At 44.3% G+C, this 22,544-nt stretch overlaps 1 protein-coding gene across 1 annotated transcript in view; it reads left to right on the top strand.

Annotated features, from left to right (window-relative positions):
* Nucleotides 1-998: 998 nt before the first annotated feature.
* Nucleotides 999-22,544, top strand: part of neo1a (neogenin 1a) — a 109,006-nt gene continuing 87,460 nt past the window's right edge. Inside the window, exons 1-3 of the mRNA XM_038986297.1 lie at nucleotides 999-1,059; nucleotides 2,757-3,032; nucleotides 6,307-6,457. Of these exons, the coding sequence (XP_038842225.1) occupies nucleotides 999-1,059; nucleotides 2,757-3,032; nucleotides 6,307-6,457 (488 nt within the window). The remainder of the gene's footprint in view (nucleotides 1,060-2,756; nucleotides 3,033-6,306; nucleotides 6,458-22,544) is intronic.

Below are 22,544 nucleotides of genomic sequence, written 5' to 3'. Positions count from 1 at the left end.
ATGCTCAGTTTGCTCAGAGGTGGGGAGATCCTCTGTCTTTTCACGGGTATCGTCCTTAAACCAGACATTGTGCTGTTTCACTAATCTCCGGAATGATGATTACTTATACTACCAACAAATGCAGGTAATGTAGGTTTTTAGATCAGTGAATGATGCAAGATTAAGCAGATTTCTTAGTCATCTTCCCCGGTAGTTTGACTTGAGCTCCAAAAATGACATTTGTTAAGTATGTCGTTTGCATTCTGAGTGGAATAGGTTATTTTAATTGCAGCTCTGTACACCAGATAGTCCTACAGACCGACGATAACGGGGAAGCTGCCCTGCATTTGCACTGCATATCAAACACTTAAAACTCTCTATTGCTCTGAGTTGATATGGGCCTATCTCATCACTCAGTGTTAATAAGAGTAAAGATCGTCGGCGCAGCAGCGCCTCGTGATAGATACCGCCTGGCAGGCGGCTGGAAAATGAGGAGCCACCCTGTCGATTAAATGGGAGAATTGGGATTAATTTAGTGTTAGCTTTAGAATCTCCCTTCTATCTCACACACACACACACACACACACACACACACACACACACACACACACACACACACACACACACACACACTACCACAAATTGATGAACTCACCTCCGGTCCACTGTAGATCTGATGTGGCAACAGGAAAGGGAGGCCATCACTGTGGCAACAGGAAAGGGAGGCCATCACTGTGGCAACAGGAAAGGGAGGCCATCACTGTGGCAACAGGAAAGGGAGGCCATCACTGTGGCAACAGGAAAGGGAGGCCATCACTGTGGCAACAGGAAAGGGAGGCCATCACTGTGGCAACAGGAAAGGGAGGCCATCACTGTGGCAACAGGAAAGGGAGGCCATCACTGTGGCAACAGGAAAGGGAGGCCATCACTGTGGCAACAGGAAAGGGAGGCCATCACTGTGGCAACAGGAAAGGGAGGCCATCACTGTAGCTCCAGGGCCTAAATACAAAGTGAAGAGCATGGAGAAGGTGCTCAGGGCACTGGTCATCCAGGCAGCCAGCCAGTCATCCAACCAGCCAGGCTGGTAGAGAAGGTACACTCCCACCTGTGTGTGAGGTTGGGTATTGTGATAGTGTCTCCTTTCGTTTCCATTAAATGGACAATATAGTACAGGTTCTGTTCTTTCCCTCCCTCTGTTGACGTTCAGTCCTAACTAACCCCAGTTTCCTCCCTATTTTCCAACATAGCTATTTAATGACGTCCCTGGGGTCCTCAGGCAGCTGTGAGGCCTGGGGCGGCCATGTATATGCCAGGCTATATGCATCCCACATCTGGAGGCAGATCACCTTTCGGGCATTGTTTTCAAGGTTGTCTTTGATGTATCATGTCCTGTACCTAACACAGTGCTGCATTTACAGATCAGAATCTACCTGAGAGGCAGACATATAGGACGGATTCTCTGTCACTGCAACCACATCAACTCAGAGGCCTTTGAGGTTTTATGTGAACTTTTTCTGTGAGAGTGAATGTGTAGTGGAGAAATCTGCAGTGTTTGACTTTGTCTGTCTTATACAGTATTACAGAGAGCATAGAAACCAGGCTGTTGTGTGTATGACGACACCACTATGGAGGTGTTTGTTGCTGCTGCATCTCCCACACACCAACAGTTAGAAGAGATGTGGTGCTGAGTGGAGACGGGGTCTCAGCGGTGGACGGGGGTCTCAGCTCTCAGCCTTCTCTGAAGTGGGATATATTCCAGAGCTGTCACTCTCTCACCTCCCTCACCCCAACCCCCTGAGAGGGGAGCCCAAAGCCTGTAGTGACACACACGCGCACACACACACGTTACGCACACACACAGCTTCAACACTTCTTCCTGTCTGCGGACACACAGCTTCAACCGAGCCAGAACAAACAACAACCACTGACTCCGCATCGCCAGGGAAACAGCCCGGCCAACCAAAACATTCACACAGACCACCATCACATTAACAGGCCTCACATTGAATTCTTCCCCCATTTTGTGTGTGTGTGTGAGAGAGAGAAGTGGCCCAATGTTTTTAAAGACCAGATCGTCTAACTTCTATATTATAGTATACTTGCACCGTGTTTCCATTTCGGTCAGGCTTTCTTTCAAAATGAAATGTTGTCGCCTTGTCGTTTCCCGACATACGCCGCTCGGCATAGACCGAGGTTTCAGATCAATGGCTTTAAACGCGGGAAATAATTATCACAGATGAAAGTAGGGAGGAACACAAACAGCCTGTGGATTCAGCTTTTTAATTAGTGTTGCGAAATCTTTTCTCACTACAGCAAATTAGCCTCCCTGGGTTCTGGAGCGTTCTGTCAAGGATGATAGACGCATTACTTTACACCAACGTGGATCACAGCCAGGAGTAGTTCAGGCTGGGGTTATTACCTCTTACAGATGGATTAGGAATGGATCGGATTTTGAAAAATTGATTTCTGTCCCACTGTTAGGTAATAATTGCAAATCACAAGGTCCGATTTGAGATCAGGCCCACTCGTAAACAGATACGTAGGCATATTTCCTGATGAAACACATGAAACTGGTTGTACAGCTGTGTAGCTGTAGGCAGTAGCATACTGGCAGGACTCAAGCCTCTTTTGATCTGTCTCCTCGTGCTCTCCTCTCTCGCTCTCCTCTTTTGCTCTCCTCTCAACTCAAACATGCTTATGTGTCATCAAAGCAACAGCAGAACAGAAATGAAAAACATGAACTTTTAACACCAACCTTCCTCCCTCTTCCTCCCCAGGTATGCCCCGGTTCTCCAGCCAGCCGGCAGCAGCCAGCATACGCCTGGGAGACAGCCAGGTTCTGGCGTGCGACGTCAACCCAGACCTGGTACCTTTAGCCCGGTGGGAGCGTGAGCGTGAGCCCCTGGAGCTGAGCTCTAGGCTGGTGCAGCTACCCAACGGAGCCCTGGTGGTGAGCAACGCTTCGGAGGCCGACGCTGGGCTCTACCGCTGCATGGTGGAGAACGCTGGGCCCGCCAAGACCAGTGAAGAGGCCCAGCTCACAATACTGCCAGGTAATACTATAGATACTATATAGCTCTACATAATGCCAGGTAATACTATAGATACAATATAACAAGGACCGATCTAGACGTCTGTAGTGCGTGCAATAACCTTTCTTCAGCATCTCTGCTTTGGCAGAGGAAAGAAAAGGTACAGTAGTTGTATAATTAAGCAATAAGGCCTGAGGGGATGTGGTATGTGGCCAATATTCCACGGCTAAGGGCTGTTCTTATGCAAGACGCAACGTGGAGTGCCTGGATACAGCCATTAGCCATGGTATATTGGCCATATACCACAAACCCCCAAGGTGCCTTATTGCTATTATAAACTGGTTACCAAAGTTAAAAAAAATCATTGTATACGATCTGATATACCACGGCTTTCAGCCAATCAGTGTTCAGAGTTCTAACCACCCAGTTTAGAATTAATAACAGTATTTACAGCATTCAATCGTTGGAATTGTAAGAGTTGTTGCCCTGTTCCTTTCTTTGCTGTTGTCATTCTAATGGAAGCCAGAAAGAACAAAACCCTGTCCTCAAACGTTTACATCAAAAGGTTCAAAGTTCTGGGCAAAGACACAAAACATCCACATCAAATTAGATATTTTTCTTGATCAAATAACATGGAAAATAACCACTTTTTGTGCAGTATTAATTTACCATCCTTACAAACCACTTAATGTACATTACTGTGTTGTATATAGGCAGGTCATCTAGGTTTGTACCTGTAGACTTTCTATCACCATGAAGAAAAACAATGTACACTACAGTAATTGAGTACTTTGAGACATCAGGTGGTTTGTGATGAGATGTGATGTGGCTCATCTGGCAGGGCATGGTGCTTGCAATGCTATGGTTGTGGGTTGGATTCCCACAGGGGACCAGTACCAAAAAGTATAAAAATGTATGTGCTCACTACTGTTAGTTGCTGTGGATAAGAGCGTCTACTAACATGGAAAAGGAAGGAATCGACCGTTTCAGTTTTCACATAGAAATAAGTTGGATTCGCAAAGTATTTCAAGAAACTGGAAAACGTATCAAGCAAGTATTTTTATATTCCACAAGTATTATCATATTAACTGTTATCAGACTCAAGTTACAAATGCTGGTAAACACTCAAATACATTTAGTTTTTTCAACAAACAAAAAAATATCACAGAATTAGTGCAGTGGACCTTTACTAGTCCTGTATTAGCGCCCCGATTATAGACATCTTCAGCTCGCAGCACCCCCCCACGCCGAAACTACTTCCCGCTGCTATGGCTGTAGACTACTATTGGCCGATACTCGGAGCAGACCCCTCGTGGTCAGACATTACTGCCAGTTGAACACACTGAGAGACTTGTACATGGTGTACCACTCCTCCCGACCCGGCCTCATGGAGAGAGAGACTATCCTCTGTGTACAACGTAGAACACTAAATAATGCATGCAGAGCAGAATTAGGCCGATACCCGCTAATTATCAAAATCCAGAAAAGAGACGTTGAATTCTACAACCACCTAAAAGGAAGCGATTCCCAAACCTTCCATAACAAAGCCATCACCTACAAGCTGGTCCTGGGGCTCTGTTCACAAACACACCCCACAGAGCCCCAGGACAGCAACACAATTAGACCCAACCAAATCATGAGAAAACAAAAAGGTAATTACTTGACACATTGGAAAGAAGTAACAAAAAAGCAGGGCAAACTAGAATGCTATTTGGCCCTAAACAGAGAGTACACAGTGGCAGAATACATGACCACTGTGACTGACCCAAACGTAATAAGGAAAGCTTTGACTATGTACAGACTCAGTGAGCATAGCCTTGCTATTGAGAAAGGCCGCCGTAGGCAGACCTGGCTATGTGCTCACTGCCTTACAAAATGAGGTGGAAACTGAGCTCCACTTCCTAACCTCCTGCCCAATGTATGACCATATTAGAGACACATATTTCCCTCAGATTACACAGATTCACAAAGAATTTGAAAACAAACCCGATTTTGATATCCTCCCATATCCTCCCGGGTGAAATACCACAGTGTGCCATCACAGCAGCAAGATTTGTGACCTGTTGACACAAGATTTTTATTAAATGTTTTTATTTAACCTTTATTTAACTAGGCAAGTCAGTTAAGAACAAATTCTTATTTACAATGACGGCCTACCCCAGCAAAACCCGGATGACGTTGGGCCAATTGTGCTCCACCCTATGGGACTTCCAATCACGGCTGGATGTGATGCAGCCTGGATTTGAACCAGGTACTGCAGTGACGCCTATTGCATTGCGATGCAGTATCTTAGACCACTGCGCCACTCGGGAGCACAAAAGGTCAACCAGTGAAGAACAAACACTGTTGTAAATACAACCCTTATTTATTTTCCCTTTTGTACTTTAACCATTTGTACATCGTTACAACACTGTATATATACATATGACATTTGTAATGTCTTTATTCTTTTGGAACTTCTGTGAGTGTAATGTTTACGGTTAATTTTTTGTTTATTCCACTTTTGTTTATTCCAGCCCTTTGAATTGAGAGACGCACGCACACACGGAGAGAGAGCCCCCAGTGGGCTTATCAGAGAGGGAACTGTAACTCAATCTCTACTCAAAGGGGGCTGAATTCCATTGTGTCACAGCTTCAACCGCCAGAACTTTTATTTAGTGGAGTTGTTCAGGGCTGGGGTCTGTCAGGCAGCGCAGAGAAGATATTAGAGGTGGTAAATCAGACTTCAACGCGTCCCAGCTGGTGTATTTTTCTATGTCTCTCAGTATGTGTGGCCGAGGCTGAGAGTGTATTCAAAACACACTACCACAAGCACACATACACACAAGATGTTTTGCATCATAGAAGCAACAAGGCCTTTCAGGAGTTCTTTGGTGGTACCATACATGGACTGAAACAGTTGACTGAGAGAACAATGGGGGGGGGGGGGCAGTTTGGGGGTCCGTTCCGTTTTAATTGAGGTAACTTCAAAAATCCTCATCGAAAATTAATGCAATTGTTTTCAATTCTTTGAAGGGAATTTCAACTAATTTCTTGAATCGACTGAAATTGACCCCCCAAGCCTGAAAAGGTCTTAAAATAATTAAGAGGTTAATCACACCTTCAGGGTCACTGTCTTTTCGCCATCTCAAGGGGTTAACTTTGGGCAAAGCAGTTCAGCCAGTTGGGCGACCTCCTGAGTGGTCATCAGAGGTGTTGGTCATTTTACTGATCAGATCTCAGGATGGGAGTCTTTTGAAGTGAGGAATGATGACACACGTTAACAAGAGGTCGACCCTGCTCTTTATTTGGACAGAAACCGGAGAGGAGAGAGAACTGGAGTTCCTGGTAGAGCCACTTCCTGTGACCAAAGTGGTGGGGGCCAGTTTGCTGCTGCCGTGTGTGGTGACGGGTTACCCAGCGCCCTACGTCCGATGGATGGTGGGAGACAAGCTTGTCGAGGAGAGGTGAGTTGGACCCGAAAGCCCTATTTTTAGAGGGAATTTTAAATGTGTATTTCTTGAACCCATTTCTTACAGCTCAACAGTATAAATCAAACAGCTCAAATGGCTGTAAATGACCTCAAATGGCTGTCCAACTGGAAATACTTTTTTCATCTCCTCATTGCCATAAGTTACTTTGTTATATCCATCCATATTAGCACAGAAATCAAGTTGTGTGTTCATTTGTAGTGTTTGAATCAGTCATTAAACATGTCCGTAAGGTAGTGTGACTGTGTTCCTCTAGCCCTCAGACGTTCCTAGTCACACTCCTATAGCAGTACCAGCTTCCTTTGTGCCTTGTGCCCAAAGTGCAAACACTTAAAGAGCTGGCGCCTGTTCCCCGAGGTGTTAACGCCACTGAGCCTGAGTGTCTGACTGCCACTTCAGCAGGGAGACAACAAGGACGGGGCTGCCAGCCGTGTCAGGGAGTTCACAAATTAAAACCCCGGGTGAGTGTCACACTCTTAGCCCTCCCCTGGGAGAGCTGTGGCTCAAGCCAGGCCCCTGGGAGAGCTGTGGCTCAAGCCAGGCCCCTGGGAGAGCTGTGGCTCAAGCCAATCCCCTGGGAGAGCTGTGGCTCAAGCCAATCCCCTGGGAGAGCTGTGGCTCAAGCCAAACCCCTGGGAGAGCTGTGGCTCAAGCCAATCCCCTGGGAGAGCTGTGGCTCAAGCCAGGCCCCTGGGAGAGCTGTGGCTCAAGCCAATCCCCTGGGAGAGCTGTGGCTCAAGCCAACCCCTGGGAGAGCTGTGTGGACAGAATAGCTAACAGAGTGGCTACACGGGCTATCTGAGTTGACCCTTGTATTCATTTTCATTTTTGCTCGGTCTCTATACACACACACAGGACTCTACACACTCATGCACACTGACACACACAGGGTCGAGTTCTGGTCAATTCCAAAGTTCCTGCCTTGGTTTGTGTGGGTTTTACCTGGTTACCACACAGCCGTGTTTTCAGTTTGTCCCTTCCGGTAATAAGTATGTAAGTGAAGGGGACAGGCTAAGAAACAGAGACGAGAGATGAGGGCGTTGTCTCGCACATTGTCTCGCACATTTAACACATCTCTTCTGAAGTTCAGCTTGACAAGGACATTGTCTCCTTCTAACAAGAGAACATCTTCAACATAGTGTCAGACACTTTCATATCAGCTTCTGTCTCAGTCCCGGTAGAGTTGACTATCTCACTATCTTGGTATATTGGTCTTGGATGCAGTGTGTCATTTTTGAAAACCACAGCTGAGTGTGGCAGACTGATAATAGGAGAGTTATTAAGTTAAATATTCATTACAATATATGTTCTTCATTGCCCACATTCCAAATATCCCTGTGGTACTCTGGGATGGGAGGGTTGAGGGGGTGCTTACATTGTTAATTAGAGCGTGTGCTGAACAAATGGGAGGTCCTCCCTTCTTACCCAGGCCACTTTACCCAGGAACACGCACAGCCGTGTGATGAATACATTAAGTTAGGCCATTCTAACATTGTAACACAGGATTGACAATTAAGCAACCGCTGGCAGAGTGGAGATCTGATCTTGTTTCTCCTTCAGCGTGTCCCTTCCCTCCCAGGCAGACTTCAGAGGAAGAGAAGCACTGTCACTTTGTAATAATTGGAACGGAGGGAGGAAAAGAGGAGGGAATCCGTACGGAGCCTCATAATTGGTTGACTGTATGGAACCGTATCGCAATCAGAGCTGTTGAAGTAGACTGAATCCCGTATCTCCCACGACAGGAAGTTTATGGAGATGTGTAGAGATGGCGATGACTCGGTAAGAGGACAAAGTTGATTTATGTTAAAGCTCTGGCGCTGACACTCGAAGGTGGTTGATGTCTCGCTGCGGTAGCATCTCTGGCATGGTAAAATACCCTGTTGATAGGATGAGTCAGAGAGAATATGTTTTAAGATGGAGAGTTGGAGGGAGAGGGGTCTACAGTTTCTCTACAGGGTCGCCTCTACAGGAACTCCTCTGGCTAGTCTGTTTCTTAGAGAGATCTGGAGATTCATTCTACTCAACAGTGACTGTTCAACACATTGGTAGTAGTCGTTAGTGTGACTGAGGTTCAGAAGCCCTACTCTCGTTATAAGTCTCTCAGGACAGACGTCGTAGTTCCATATTCTATCTGCATAGCCAACTCTTCTGACATTCATTCATTGTCATGCCATCGACCAATCAAACAATTGTCTGCAGCAGGAATGGGCAACCCCCTTTTGAAGGCTTTTTAATTTTATACTCAAGGTGCAATTTTTAAATTTGGTTGTGCATCAGCAGTTTTTCTCTTATGTCGGTCACTGATAGTCACTCCTTTAGCTCATGTCAGCTGACATTCTTTTGATAGATGGCTGCTAGAATCATTTACCCATCTAAACTTAGTAATCATGGTCAAATTAACGGCCGTGGCTCCCCCATTGATTTTGTTAGTCAGTCTCACTCAGATATCATATTAAAATTCTAAACAGTTATCCAAGTTAATTTCCTCCATCAGCTCAATATCACCCCGTCTAGATTGCACAAGTTCAACCCTGATATCTCTTCCCTATGTTTTAGATGTGGCTCAGATGAAGGAACATTCCTCCATTCCACTTGGCAGTGTTCAAAACTACACGGTTTCTGGCAGGGGGTTTGAGATGCAATATTCTCAATTCATGGGGTTGCATTCCCTTTAAACCCGGAGGTCTGTCTGCTGGGTAACTTTACTAACTCCAATCTTAGGCAAAGCCAAACTATAAAGCTAACAGAAATATTGCTTGCGATTGCCAAGAAATGTATTGCCTAGAAATGGAAATCTGATTCCTCCCTGCCAGTTGCAATGTGGCTATCAGAAGTTAATAGTTGTATCCCACTGGAGAAAATCACTTACTGCTTGAGGAATAAGTTAGACATTTTACAGAATTTGGCATCCTTTTATTGACTATATGGAGAATCTCACAGCATATTGATTGCATCTCTATGTAACCCTGGCGTAATGTTTCACACTTAATGTATAACATGTAGCTTACGGCAGGTGACCATATGATCCAATGTCTCATTATTTTGGGATTTTGACTTTCTTTTATTGTGTGTGTGTGTGTATTAAAAAAACAAAAAAACATTTATGTACACACGTCTGTTGTCTTGTAAGGTTATTGTCACTTTGTTATATTGTCTAATATCTTTCCATTTTTGTTTTAATTGGAAAATGCAAAAAAAAAAATATATCTTAACATTTCTCTCCACCTTATGGAAAAATGGGTAGAATTGCATTAAATGAGTTAAAGAATTGCAAAATGTGTAGAATTGCAAAAAAATACTCTTAAACAATATCTATATGTTTTTATCTCTGCTGTCAAGAGGGGGGTAGCCAAAATGTTTTGATCTCAATTTTAGGGGGGGGGGGGTGCGCACATGTGGGTCCGTAGACCCAAACCACTGCGGCCCCTCATGATGAGTTCAGATGTTTTGTGACAACCCCCCCCCCCCCCAAATCATAGTTGCCCATCCCTGGTCTATAGTCTACAGCAGGGCTACCCAGCCCTCTTCCTGGAGCTCTACCGTCCTGTGGGTTTTCAGTCCAACCCTCTTCCTGGAGATCTACCGTCCTGTGTGTTTTCAGTCCAACCCTCTTCCTGGAGATCTACTGTCCTGTAGGTTTTCAGTCCAACCCTAATTTAATTCACCTGAGTCTACTAATTAACTGCTCAACAAGACCTTAACTAGCTAAATTAGGGTTGGACTGAAAACCTACAGGGACAGTAGATCTCCAGGAAGAGGGTTGGTCAGCAATGGTCTACAGTATAGGATGAGGTTGGCCCTATTGATATTGCTAGTAAACATATAAAAGACCATATAGAATAACCTCTCATCTCCCCCTTTTGATGTAGGATGAAACATGGTGAAGGCATGAATGCAGCGATTTAAATGAAATGTAGGAGAATGGGAAGTTGAGTAAGAGCCATGTCTGTGTATGAACACCGGCTGGCATTGTCTGGCAGTGTGTTAGTGCCAGCGCTGTCTGAGTGGTTTAAAAAAGGACGTTTGTAAAAACTGCCGGCCATGGTTTGGATGGAGGCAGAAAAAATGTGCAATAATAATAATTACTGCTGCAGTCAGCTCTGTATTTCCTCTGTTAGACGTTTTGCAACGTGTAGCTGTTGCAAGAGCTGGTCATACCATACAACATGGTGTCTCTACCCTGATAATGTATAAAGGCAAAAAGATGATGCTCAATGCTCAGCCTTTTACTTCTGCTATGGTGGCCTGTACATTCTAGCTCTGTGGCCAAATCAGTAGCATCAGCAAGGCTGTGTCCCTATGTAGCCCCCTGGTGGTGTGGATCTGCTAGTGTAGGGCAGTGGGATGAGGAAGTCATGAAAGGGGACCCTTTTAAAAGACGCTATGGGTGGGAGATAGCCTAGCGGGTAGGAGCGTTGGGCCAATAACCAAAAGGTTGCTGGATCGAATCCCCAAGCTGACAAGGTAAAAATCTGTCGTTCTGTCACTGAACAAGGTAGTTAACCTGTTTGGGCTGCAAGCCCGACACCGGTACACTTATGACAACAGCCACTTCCAAGTGCAGGGCGCGAAATTCAAAATATATATTTTAAATATTTAACTTTCACACATTAACAAGTCCAATACAGCATATGAAAGGTACACATCTCGTGAATCCAGCCAACATGTCCGATTTTTAAAATGTTTTACAGGGAAGACAAAATATGTAAATCTATTAGCTAACCACGTTAGCAAAAGACTCCACTTTTATTACTCCATCAGTTTTTTACTACATCAGTAGCTATCACAAATTCGGCCAAATAAAGATATAAATAGCCACTAACCAAGAAACAACCTCATCAGATGACAGTCTGATAACATTTATTGTATAGCATATGTTTTTTTTAAAAAAATGTGCATATTTCAGGTATAAATCATAGTTTACATTGCAGCTACAGAAATTGCACCGAAAGCAGCCATAATATTTACAGACACCAACGTCAAATACCTAATTACTCATCATAAAACATTTCTGAAAAATACATAGTGTACAGTAAATGAAAGACAGGCATCTTGTGATGCCAGACAATATTTCTGATTTATTAAGTGTTTTACAGCGAAAACAAAATGTAGTGTTATATTAGCTTAGCTTAGCACAATAGAAACACTTGGGCGCCGGCGACTACGACAGATATATGAAGTAACATCATAAATTGGGTCTTACTTTTGCTGATCTTTCATCAGAATGTTGAACAAGGTGTCCTTTGTCCAGATGAGTCGTTGTTTGGATTCAGAATGGCAACTTTCTCTCTCCATTTAGCAAGCGCGCTAGCCGGGTTGCACGGATCTCTCCATGTAAACAGAACGGAAGAGAACGGAACACGGCAAAACTCCCGAAAAAATTTCAATAATCTGATGAAACTATATTGAAAAAACATACGTTACGATGATATGGTGACATGTATCAAATAAAATCAAAGCCGGAAATAATATTCGCCTATAACGTCAGCAAAACAAAAGGCAACCCCACTGTCCAAATTGCGTTCTTCAGAGTACCGGAAATTGGGTACACGTCATTCCAAGAGGATTTATTCCATCCCAGATCGAGATAATCACCTCCTTTCTTCTCGCACAGCCTTCTTGACACCCAGAGGAAGGTGTATGAAGTGTACGTAGACTCTTACGTTCATTGCCCATGTATAGGCATGAAGTTGAACAGAGCATCGATTTCAGACTTTGAACTTCCGGGTCAGGAAAAGTGCTGCAGAATGAGTTCTGTTTCACTCAGAGAAATAATTCAAACGGTTTTAGAAACTAGAGTTTTCTATCCAATAGTAATAATAATATGCATATTGTACGAGCAAGAATTGAGTACGACGCCGTTTGAAATGGACACATTTTATCAGGCTACTCAATACTGGCCCTTGCAGCCATAACAGGTTTTAACCTACTCTTCCCCGCTAGGCCGTCATTGTAAATAAGATGTTGTTCTTAATTAACTGACTTGCCTAGTTAATTAAAGGGTAAATATAACCACTGTTCCCCGGGTACCGATGACGTGGATGTCGATTAAGACAGCCCCCCACACCTCTGATTCAGAGGGATTGGCTTAAATGAGGAAGACACATTTCAGTTGACTTCATTCAGTTGTACAACTGACTAGGTATCCCCCTTTCCTTTACAAGTGAAGAAGACTCGTTCCTAATTCTCTGACCCACACACACTGAAGCGTTGTAAAAAATACCTATAGCCAAAGACATAAGATTTTCCGTTTATCTGGTTTAAGCACTAGCATGATGGTATGTTGCAAGTTAGGTGTTGAATATAAATTGTTCTCCTCACCCCGTCTTGAATCTCCTACAAAATACCCAGGCTTGTAGCGACTCTTTGAATTTGCCCGTCAATCAGCTCTGTACGCGCAAGGCCAACGATCATGAAAGCAACCGTCAGCTTTTGTTCTGGCAAATATCCTGCTATCACCTAATAGAATCCCCGGCAGTCAATAACCTGGATGAATAATGCATGACTGGCAAGCTACGGAGTTGACTGCATGTAAATCACGCCTCAAGCCTCTCAGAGCGGTCTCTTCTCCCTCATTTCAATATGATTGGGTTTATGATATTTACTTATGTATGAATGGTGTTCAGCGGGGGAAATGTGTTTTGCTGTGGGACTGTAATGGGATTACTTTCTACCCTCTTTGGCTTTGGGAAGTCCTACTTCCCGCACTGGAGTGTGGCGTTACCGGCGGGGGCGGCAATAGGACCTCGGGGCTTCTGTGCCACTGAACTCTCCCAGCTCACACTGTACCTGTTTATTATATACGGTCGTCTGTATCCTCCATGCATTCCCCACGTAAGCTTTTCCCATCACTGTAGCTGCGTCCTTGACATTCTCATTTTATGAGCATTGTTACTGCTCTATCAGAGTAGAGGAAATGACCTCCTCGCCTTTCCTCAAAGTTAGTGGCACACTGTAGCCAACACAGCCCTGAGGAAGTTCACCTGATGACCTGTACTTGTAGTAATCCCCAATAGATGCGTGAATAGGCTTGGTGTAGATGTACTGTAGCTGCTCAGACAGACATGATCATTTCCATCTGCTTGTTATGGGCGGCCGCTGGGTTGCCTACTGCTTTATGCCAGTTAGAAGTTCGCCCAGCCTCATTGTACACTGATTACAGCACTATTGCTCACTCCGCCCTCCCCAACCTCTGATTGATTTCTAGTTTGCAAGACCTCCGTTCTCGATCCAATTTTAGGTTAATCGCTACACTCTCCCTGCCGGCGCTATTAAAAAATGATTTTTTAAGAGGCCCTGAAAATTGCCACAGCGTAGAAATATATAGACGTTAGGCAACAGTTTTCCTCGGCGTCTGGGAGAGGGCCCGTCAGACGCCGCCTATCAATGTTAATGGGCTGTGATTTTTGGTAGTTCTTTTGTGCAGCGTCAGTATTAACAAGATTAACGGCGAGTCCCCGCCTTTTGCTAGCTTGCCGTTTCTGCACGCCAGATTTATAACCCTCTTATTAAATGAGCGTGCGTGGAAATGCCGTCGTGGCGTCACGCTCTGCTGCGGTGTTGGTGGGCAGGCACAAATCATGTGTCATCGGAACACAAAACAAAATGGCTCCCTCACCTCGAGTCCTTTGGCTCGGAGAAGAGACTCATAAATGCTGATGTTATTGTACGTCCTATTAATACTGTCAGAATGAAACACATTGGAGGTCATTGACGGTTTAGCAACAATTTTTAGCATTTTACACGCTTTGAATGAACTTGGTCCCTGATTTAAAGTTTACAGTCACTTATGTTTCTATTACAGTTGGCCAGTACCAATCAGCCACATTCTTGATTCTTACCAGACTTTCAGAGTTCCATGGCTGTATCTGTTATCGGATTGGCTGTTTCTTGCTGCTGCTAGAATGATAAATGAAGACTTGGAGTGACATCACTGCCATGTTAGTTGGGAAAACAGACAGACATGCTGTTCTCTGCCTTCTGGAGCTGAGGAAACAGACAGACATGTTGTTCTCTGTCACTGGAGCTGAGGAAACAGACAGACATGCTGTTTTCTGCCACTGGAGCTGAGGAAACAGACAGAGATGCTGTTCTCTGCCACTGGAGCTGAGGAAACAGACATACATGCTGTTCTCTGCCACTGGAGCTGAGGAAACAGACAGCGATGCTGTTCTCTGCCACTGGAGCTGAGGAAACAGACAGACATGCTGTTCTCTGCCACTGGAGCTGAGGAAACAGACAGACATGCTGTTCTCTGCCACTGGAGCTGAGGAAACAGACAGACATGCTGTTCTCTGCCACTGGAGCTGAGGAAACAGACAGACATGCTGTTCTCTGCCACTGGAGCTGAGGAAACAGACAGACATGCTGTTCTCTGCCACTGGAGCTGAGGAAACAGACAGACATGCTGTTCTCTGCCACTGGAGCTGAGGAAACAGACAGACATGCTGTTCTCTGCCACTGGAGCTGAGGAAACAGACAGACATGCTGTTCTCTGCCACTGGAGCTGAGGAAACAGACAGACATGCTGTTCTCTGCCACTGGAGCTGAGGAAACAGACAGACATGCTGTTCTCTGCCACTGGAGCTGAGGAAACAGACAGACATGCTGTTCTCTGCCACTGGAGCTGAGGAAACAGACAGACATGCTGTTCTCTGCCACTGGAGCTGAGGAAACAGACAGACATGCTGTTCTCTGCCACTGGAGCTGAGGAAACAGACAGACATGCTGTTCTCTGCCACTGGAGCTGAGGAAACAGACAGACATGCTGTTCTCTGCCACTGGAGCTGAGGAAACAGACAGACATGCTGTTCTCTGCCACTGGAGCTGAGGAAACAGACAGACATGCTGTTCTCTGCCACTGGAGCTGAGGAAACAGACAGACATGCTGTTCTCTGCCACTGGAGCTGAGGAAACAGACAGACATGCTGTTCTCTGCCACTGGAGCTGAGGAAACAGACAGACATGCTGTTCTCTGCCACTGGAGCTGAGGAAACAGACAGACATGCTGTTCTCTGCCACTGGAGCTGAGGAAACAGACAGACATGCTGTTCTCTGCCACTGGAGCTGAGGAAACAGACAGACATGCTGTTCTCTGCCACTGGAGCTGAGGAAACAGACAGACATGCTGTTCTCTGCCACTGGAGCTGAGGAAACAGACAGACATGCTGTTCTCTGCCACTGGAGCTGAGGAAACAGACAGACATGCTGTTCTCTGCCACTGGAGCTGAGGAAACAGACAGACATGCTGTTCTCTGCCACTGGAGCTGAGGAAACAGACAGACATGCTGTTCTCTGCCACTGGAGCTGAGGAAACAGACAGACATGCTGTTCTCTGCCACTGGAGCTGAGGAAACAGACAGACATGCTGTTCTCTGCCACTGGAGCTGAGGAAACAGACAGACATGCTGTTCTCTGCCACTGGAGCTGAGGAAACAGACAGACATGCTGTTCTCTGCCACTGGAGCTGAGGAAACAGACAGACATGCTGTTTTCTGCCACTGGAGCTGAGGAAACAGACAGACATGCTGTTTTCTGCCACTGGAGCTGAGGAAACAGACAGACATGCTGTTTTCTGCCACTGGAGCTGAGGAAACAGACAGACATGCTGTTTTCTGCCACTGGAGCTGAGGAAACAGACAGACATGCTGTTTTCTGCCACTGGAGCTGAGGAAACAGACAGACATGCTGTTTTCTGCCACTGGAGCTGAGGAAACAGACAGACATGCTGTTTTCTGCCACTGGAGCTGAGGAAACAGACAGACATGCTGTTCTCTGCCTTCTGGAGCTGAGGAAACAGACAGACATGCTGTTCTCTGCCACTGGAGCTGAGGAAACAGACAGACATGCTGTTTTCTGCCACTGGAGCTGAGGAAACAGACAGACATGCTGTTCTCTGCCACTGGAGCTGAGGAGAACTCTTTACAGTCTGTCTGTTTAGTCTCTACACATCCCAGACATGGTTCTCTCCCCCATGGCATCCACTGTCCTTACCCTGCACTCAGTTACCAATGACAGATACAGGGCCTTCCTCCATACCCTAACCTTGCCAGAAGAACATTCATAACCTCTGATGTGTGTGTATATGTAGGTTGCAAGCTTTATCGTGATACGCTAATCCAAAGATCGGTACACCGTCGTCGCAGTGCTCTGGTGAAAAGCAAATCAAAATAAGGTATGCAGGAGTAGTTCCATCTTAGGGCCTTGTGGGTTTCCATTACGAGATGGAGAAAAACAAACACTTTCATGGATGACTCATTCAAAAGAGGCCAGGCCAAGGCTGGGTCTTTTTCGCATAGATTTTTATTTTACGTCTGTTCTTATACCGCTGTTAGCTCAGAGCCGTCTAAAGCTGGCTTGTCCTCGCAGTTTCCCCGCGTCCCATTGCAGATCAACAGACCTTATCTGTTTGCATAAAGAAAGCACCCATCTACTACCCCGATAGGGGCTCTCAAATGAAACGGAATGTTTTCTTCACCCCTCCACCCCCAAAAGCTCTTTCCAAATGCACCACAGTGCCGATTGTGCCCCAGCCAAAGAGGGAGGTTCAGCTTGCTTTCTCCCTGAGTGCTAACACCTGGGTCTGCTGCACAATAGTTTGCATTCACCGTGCAGCGCAGCCAAGCAGGCAGGCGAGCGGGCGGACGGGAGAGAGAAGTATTACTTAAGTAGTTTTTGGGGGTATCTGTACTTTACTTTACTATTTATATTTTTGACAACTTATACTTTTACTTCACTACATTCCTAAAGAAAATATGTGCTTTTTACTTCCATACATTTTCCCTGACACCCAAAAGTACTTCTTACATTTAGATTACTCAGACAGGATAGCAATATGGTTCAATTCACACACCATCAATATAATGTGTTGTCATCCCCACTGCCTCTGGGGAAATGTAAGGTGAGACTCAGGGGATGGATGGGAGTGCTAGGCATGCTTTCTTCAGGTCGGGTGGCGGGGGGGTGGCTATGCAGGGTGGGAGGGGATGGGAAACATGGTTTTCTGGTGTGGAGGGAGGATGCGGGCGGGTGAATGGGGACTGAGGAGGTTGGGTGGGTTGGGGAGGGGGGGTCTGGTTTGTTTTCCTTGCATACAGAACATTACTAAACTGTTGAAGCCGTTTGTCTTTGTTGCATTTCTCTGCTAGTTTTAGTTTCTTCTTTCGAGTGGCAGCCCAACAGTATTGGAGGATTGGAGGAAATATGTCATGCAAATATTCTGAATGTATGAATATATGTGAATGAACATGATTTGTAATCTTATACCTGTACCTTGAAATACCTTATGACAAACTAAAGAAAAATTTGGTCTCAAAAAAAATGAAAGCGAGAGGGTGAGACATAAAAAAAAAAGTTGAGCTTGAACGACTCACTCCTGCCCATTTAATAATGAATGTTTTGTTATTACTGTTACGATTCCCCTCTGGTCCTGTTTAGACAGTGTGACCCGGGCCGGCCAACCAATGCCCAGTGCAGCACCGGATATTCCACTTCCGTTTCTAGAGACCGACAGCTCTATCAAAAATGAGAGAGATGAGCTCAGCACGTGTGTGTGACCTCTCCCAGCTTCAGATGCAGAGGCACAGCGCTGGAGTCACAACTCATATTCAAAGTGTTGTTCTCATATTGAACCTGGGCTCGCTGGGAGCCTGGACAGAGAACAGATATTGGAACCTGGGCGCGCTGGGAGCCTGGACAGATATTGGAACCTGGGCTCGCTGGGAGCCTGGACAGAGAACAGATATTGGAACCTGGGCTCGCTGGGAGCCTGGACAGATATTGGAACCTGGGCTATAGTCCTAGGTTCCTCTCCCATGGAGACCCATGGGGTGGCGCCCTATTGGCCCAGCGTCGTCCGGGTTAGGGGAGGGTTTGTCCAGCAGGGATGTCCTTGTCCCATCGCGCACTAGCGACACCTGTGGCGGGCTGGGCGCAGTGCACGCTGACACGGTCGCCAGGTGTACGGTGTTTCCTCTGACACATTGGCACGGCTGGCTTCCGGGTTAAGTGGGCATTGTGTCAAGAAGCAGTACGGCTTGGCTGGGTTGTTTCGAAGGACGCATGACTCTCGACCTTCGCCTCTCCCGAGTTCGTATGGGAGTTGCAGCGATGAGACAAGACTAACTACCAATTGGATACCACGAAATTGGGGGGTAAAAAAAGAATATTCGGCTGCAGTGTGGGTGAAAGTCTCTTGCCTTCGGAGTGGCTTACTTGGTTGTTGGCCTACGCTCCTCCTCAGTCTACTCAAATCCTCACCACCTGATGACCCAGCTGTACATCCATATGTTATGTAGCCACCTGACGACCCAGCTGTACATCAGACAGGGATATCATATGATATAATTTTCATGAAATCACAAGTCCAATACAGCAAATGAAAGATAAACATCTTGTGAATCCAGCTATCATTTCTGATTTTTAAAATGTTTTACAGCGAAAACACTATGTATTTCTATTAGCTAACCACAATAGCAAAAGACTCAACCGCATATTTTCACCATTTTTTTACCGCATAGGTAGCTATCACAAAACCGACCAAATAGAGATATAATTAGTCACTAACCAAGAAACAACTTCATCAGATGACAGTCTTATAACATGTTATACAATAAATCTATGTTTTCGAAAATGTGCATATTTGAGGTATAAATCATAGTTTTACATTGCAGCTACCATCAAAAATATCACCAAAGCAGCCAGCCAATAATTACAGAGAGCAACGTGAAATACCTAAATACTCATCATAAAACATTTATGAAAAATACATGGTGTACAGCAAATTAAAGACAAACATCTTGTGATTCCAGCCAATATTTCCGATTTTTTAAAAGTGTTTTACAGCGAAAACACAATATAGCATTATATTAGCTTACCACAATAGCCAAACACACAACCGCATTCATCCACCGTAAAGGTAGCGATCGCAAAAAAACAGCAAAAGATATAAAATTAATCACTAACCTTGACCAACTTCATCAGATGACAGTCCTATAACATCAGGTTATACAATACACTTATGTTTTGTTCGAAAATGTGCATATTTTGAGCTGCAAACCGTGGTTATACATTGTGAATATGTAGCATCGATTCACCAGAATCTCCATAGATATTTTGGACAGTCACCTAATCTAATCAAAGAACTCATCATAAACTTTACTAAAAATACATGTTGGACAGCAAATGAAAGATACACTAGTTCTTAATGCAATCGCCGTGTTAGATTTAAAAAAAATAACTTTACCATAACAAACAGCTTACGTTATAGCGAGACAGCGCCCGCAAAAAGGAAGGAAAATAGGACTAAACATTTTCCACAGAAATACGAAATAACATCATAAATGGTTCTTACTTTTGCTGAGCTTCCATCAGAATCTTGTACAAGGAGTCCTTTGTCCAGAATAAATCGTTGTTTGGTTTTAGAATGTCCTCTTCTCCTGTTGAATTAGCAACCTTAGCTAGCCAAGTGGCGCGAAGATGTCCATCTTCACCTAACGCAGAGAACGGAAAACTCAAACTCCCGATAAACGTTGAATAATCTGATAAAACTATATTGAAAAAACATACTTTACGATGATATTATCACATGTATCAAATAAAATCAAAGCCGGAGATATTAGCCGTCTATACCGAACGCTTTTCAGAAGCCAATGCTGATGTCCTTCCCGCGCCTTGGTAGACAAAGGAAATTGTGGTCACGTCATTCCAAGAGCTCTTGTTCGACCTCAGATCAAGCTAGACACCCCATTCCACCTCCCACTGCCTGTTGACATCTAGTGGAAGGCGTATGAAGTGCATGTATATCCATAGATTTCAAGCAATTGAATAGGAAGGCCCTGGAACAGAGCCTCGATTTCAGATTTTTCACTTCCTATCAGGAAGTTTGCTGCAAAATGAGTTCTGTTTTACTCACAGATATAATTCAAACGGTTTTAGAAACTTGAGTGTTTTCTATCCAATAGTAATAATAATATGCATATTGTACGATCTAGAATAGAGTACGAGGCAGTTTAATTTGGGCACAATTTTCTACAAAGTGAAAACAGCGCCCCCATATTGACAAGAAGTTAACTGCCTTGTTCAGGGGCAGAACAACACATTTTTACCTTGTCAGCTCAGGGATTTGTTTTTGCAATCTTCCGGTTACTAGTCCAACTCTCTAACCACCTGCCTTATATTGCACTCCACAAGGAGCATGCATGGCAGGCTGACTACCTGTTACGCAAGGGCAGAAAGAAGCCAAGGTAAGTTGCTAGCTAGCATTAAACTTATCTTATAAAAAACAATCAATCTTAACCTCTCTAGGGTATGTGGGATGGTAGCGTCTCACCTCGTCAACAGCCAGTGAAACTGCAGGGCGCCAAATTCAAAACAGAAATCCCATAATTTAAATTCCTCAAACATACAAGTATTTTACACCATTTTAAAGATACACTTGTTGTAAATCCAGCCACAGTGTCCGATTTCAAAAAGGTTTTATGACGAAAGCACACCAAACGATTATGTTAGGTCAGAGCTAAGTCACAGAAAAACACAGCCATTTTTTTCAGCCAAAGAGAGGAGTAACAAAAAGCAGAAATAGAGATAAAATTAATCACTAACCTTTGATGATCTTCTTCAGATGACACTCATAGGACTTCATGTTACACAATACATGTTTGTTTTGTTCGGTAAAGTTCATATTTATATCCAAAAATCTGAGTTTAGGCGGGACGCTACTGTCTCACTTGGTCAAAAGCCAGAGAAAATGCAGAGCGCCAAATTCAAATAAATTACTATAAAAATCTAACTTTCATTAAATCACACATGAAAGATACCAAATTAAAGCTACACTGGTTGTGAATCCAGCCAACATGTCAGAATTCAAATAGGCTTTTCGGCGAAAGCAAACGATGCTATTATCTGAGGATAGCACCATAGTTAACAAAGAGAGAAGCATATTTCAACCCTGCAGGCGCGACACAAAACGCAGAAATAAAAATATAATTCATGCCTTTGACGAGCTTCTGTTGTTGGCACTCCAATATGTCCCATAAACATCACAAATGGTCCTTTTGTTCGATTAATTCCGTCGATATATATCCAAATGTCCATTTATTTGGTGCGTTTGATCCAGAAAAACACCGGTTCCAACTTGTGCAACGTGATTACAAAATATCTCAAAGGTTACCTGTAAACTTTGCCAAAACATTTCAAACTACTTTTGTAATACAACTTTAGGTATTTTTTTACGTAAATAATCGATAAAATTGAAGACAGGATGATCTGTATTCAATGCAGGATTAAAACAAACTGTAGCTAGCTTTCTGGTCACGCCCCTCTAACAAACAGTACACTTCAAGTGACCCTCGTTCAAGATGGCCGTACTTCTTCATTACACAAAGGAAAAAACCTCAACCAATTTCTAAAGACTGTTGACATCCAGTGGAAGCGGTAGGAACTGCAAGAAGGTCCCTTAGTAATCTGGATTCCCAATGAAAACCCATTGAAAAGAGTGACCTCAAAAAAAAAAAAGATCTGAATGGTTTGTCCTCGGGGTTTCGCCTGCTAAATAAGTTATGTTATACTCAGACATGATTCAAACAGTTTTAGAAACTTCAGAGTGTTTTCTATCCAAATCTACTAATAATATGCATATCTTATCTTCTGGGGATGAGTAGCTGGCAGTTGAATTTGGGTATGCTTTTCATCCAAACGTGAAAATGCTGCCCCCTATCCTAGAGAAGTTAACATAATCACTAGTTAACTACACATCGTTGATGATATTACTAGTTTATCTAGCGTGTCCTGCGTTGCATATAATCGATGTGCTTACTTCGACAAACGGTGGTGATTTAACAAGCGCATTTGCGAAGTAAGCATTGTCGTTGCACCAATGTACCTAACCATAAACATCAATGCCTTTCTTTTAAAATCAATACACAAGTATATATTTTTAAATCTGCATATTTAGTTAATATTGCCTGCTAACATGAATTTCTTATTAGACTTAGGGATGCCATCCGTTAGATAAAATGCGGAACGGTTCCGTATTTCACTGAAAGAATAAATGTTTTGTTTTCGA

The sequence above is a fragment of the Salvelinus namaycush genome, unplaced genomic scaffold, assembly GCF_016432855.1.
Source record: "Salvelinus namaycush isolate Seneca unplaced genomic scaffold, SaNama_1.0 Scaffold449, whole genome shotgun sequence".
NCBI classification, from domain to species: Eukaryota; Metazoa; Chordata; class Actinopteri; order Salmoniformes; family Salmonidae; genus Salvelinus; species Salvelinus namaycush.
The sequence above is the reverse complement of the archived record's forward strand: the minus strand, read 5'-3'. Positions and strand labels throughout refer to the sequence as shown.